Here is a 1603-nt window from a genome sequence, read left to right as displayed (position 1 = left end):
CTCTCTCTCTCTCTCTCTCTCTCTCTCTCTCTCTCTCTCTCTCTCTCTCTCTCTCTCTCTCTCAAGGGGCCACACTGGTGCCTGTACCTTCAACCAGTTTTTTCCCCACATTCATCCGATACTTAAGAGTCTACTACTTATACTTATATTTATGTAAATCCCATTGCTTTATACTTGTTACTAAAAGATTAATAATAATAACCTTTTAAATACTCTATTTAATTTCGTAATACTTTATAATTTTACTATGTAGACTCTACTATAGGTGTAGTTACAATATATATAGTAAGTCGCTGCTATTGCAGGGTGCAGGCTGACTACTGCTTCAACCTGAAATCTCTGCTGTTACACACAGTTACACATCTATGAATAAACAGCATCTAAGCAGTCTGTGCGAATAATACAGCAACCAAGTAGTTGCACTGTAACAAACTCTGCTATAGTTGATCTCTGCTGCTGTTGCAGGGTTCAGGCTGGTTACTGCTTCCACCTGTACAACCGGCTGCAGCAGTCGTTGATGGATGCCTACCAGCTGCCGGAGATTCTGCGCACTCCGTTAGAAGAGTTGTGTCTGCAGGTGAAGCTGCTGCGGCTTGGCCTCGTGCAGCCGTTTGTCAGCCGCGCGATGGAGCCACCGTCGGATGCCGTTCTCACCCTCGCCCTACGTAATCTCACCACCCTCGTACGTTTTCTCGCATACATGTGCCTGCTAGCTAACATCGTAACAAGATGGCGCGTGATAGCACGAACATAGATACGCTCTAGTATGTTTACATGTCTATATATTGTCAATGTGTACTCATATATTTTGCAGCATGCATGATTTATAGTTATGAGCATTACTCATGTACCACACTTATAAAACCTCTGTAGAGAACACACACGCACATGCGCACGCACGCACATGCGCACACACGCACGCACACACATATACTCTATAGTATATATTGTATATGTAGTATGTATATATATATATATATATATATAGTCTATATACTCTAGATATATTGGAACATACATATGTTTATAATAATAACGTGTTGATGTCGTTAAGAATGCGCTGGATGAGAATGAGGACTTGACGGCTCTTGGCTTCCACCTGGCGCGCATGCCAACAGACCCTCACACGGGCAAGATGATCCTGTTTGCAGCGATGTTCCGCTGTCTCGATCCCGTGCTGACCATAGCTGCGAGTCTCAGCTTCAAGGATGCCTTCGTCATACCGCTGGTGAGCTCATGTCTCAACGTCTCATGAATGATCGCTGTCTCAATGTCTCATGAATGATCGCTGTCTCAACGTGTCATGAATGATCTCTGTCTCAATGTCTCATGAATGATCGCTGTCTCAACGTCTCATGAATGATCGCTGTCTCAACGTCTCATGAATGATCGCTGTCTCAACGTCTCATGAATGATCGCTGTCTCAATGTCTCATGAATGATCGCTGTCTCAATGTCTCATGAATGATCGCTGTCTCAACGTCTCATGAATGATCTCTGTCTCAATGTCTCATGAATGATCGCTGTCTCAACGTCTCATGAATGATCTCTGTCTCAATGTCTCATGAATGATCGCTGTCTCAACGTCTCATGAATGATCGATG

General features: G+C 43.7%; 1 protein-coding gene across 1 annotated transcript in view; it reads left to right on the top strand.

The window, feature by feature from the left end:
* Positions 1 to 1603, top strand: part of LOC106811358 (ATP-dependent RNA helicase DHX36-like) — a 27666-nt gene that overhangs the window by 21329 nt on the left and 4734 nt on the right. The window contains exons 14-15 of the mRNA XM_014814944.1: positions 466 to 682; positions 1055 to 1228. Coding sequence (XP_014670430.1) covers positions 466 to 682; positions 1055 to 1228 — 391 coding nt within the window. The remainder of the gene's footprint in view (positions 1 to 465; positions 683 to 1054; positions 1229 to 1603) is intronic.

Source organism: Priapulus caudatus, unplaced genomic scaffold (assembly GCF_000485595.1).
Source record: "Priapulus caudatus unplaced genomic scaffold, Priapulus_caudatus-5.0.1 Scaffold531, whole genome shotgun sequence".
NCBI lineage: Eukaryota > Metazoa > Priapulida > Priapulimorpha > Priapulimorphida > Priapulidae > Priapulus > Priapulus caudatus.
This window is presented reverse-complemented; position numbering and strand designations above follow the sequence as displayed.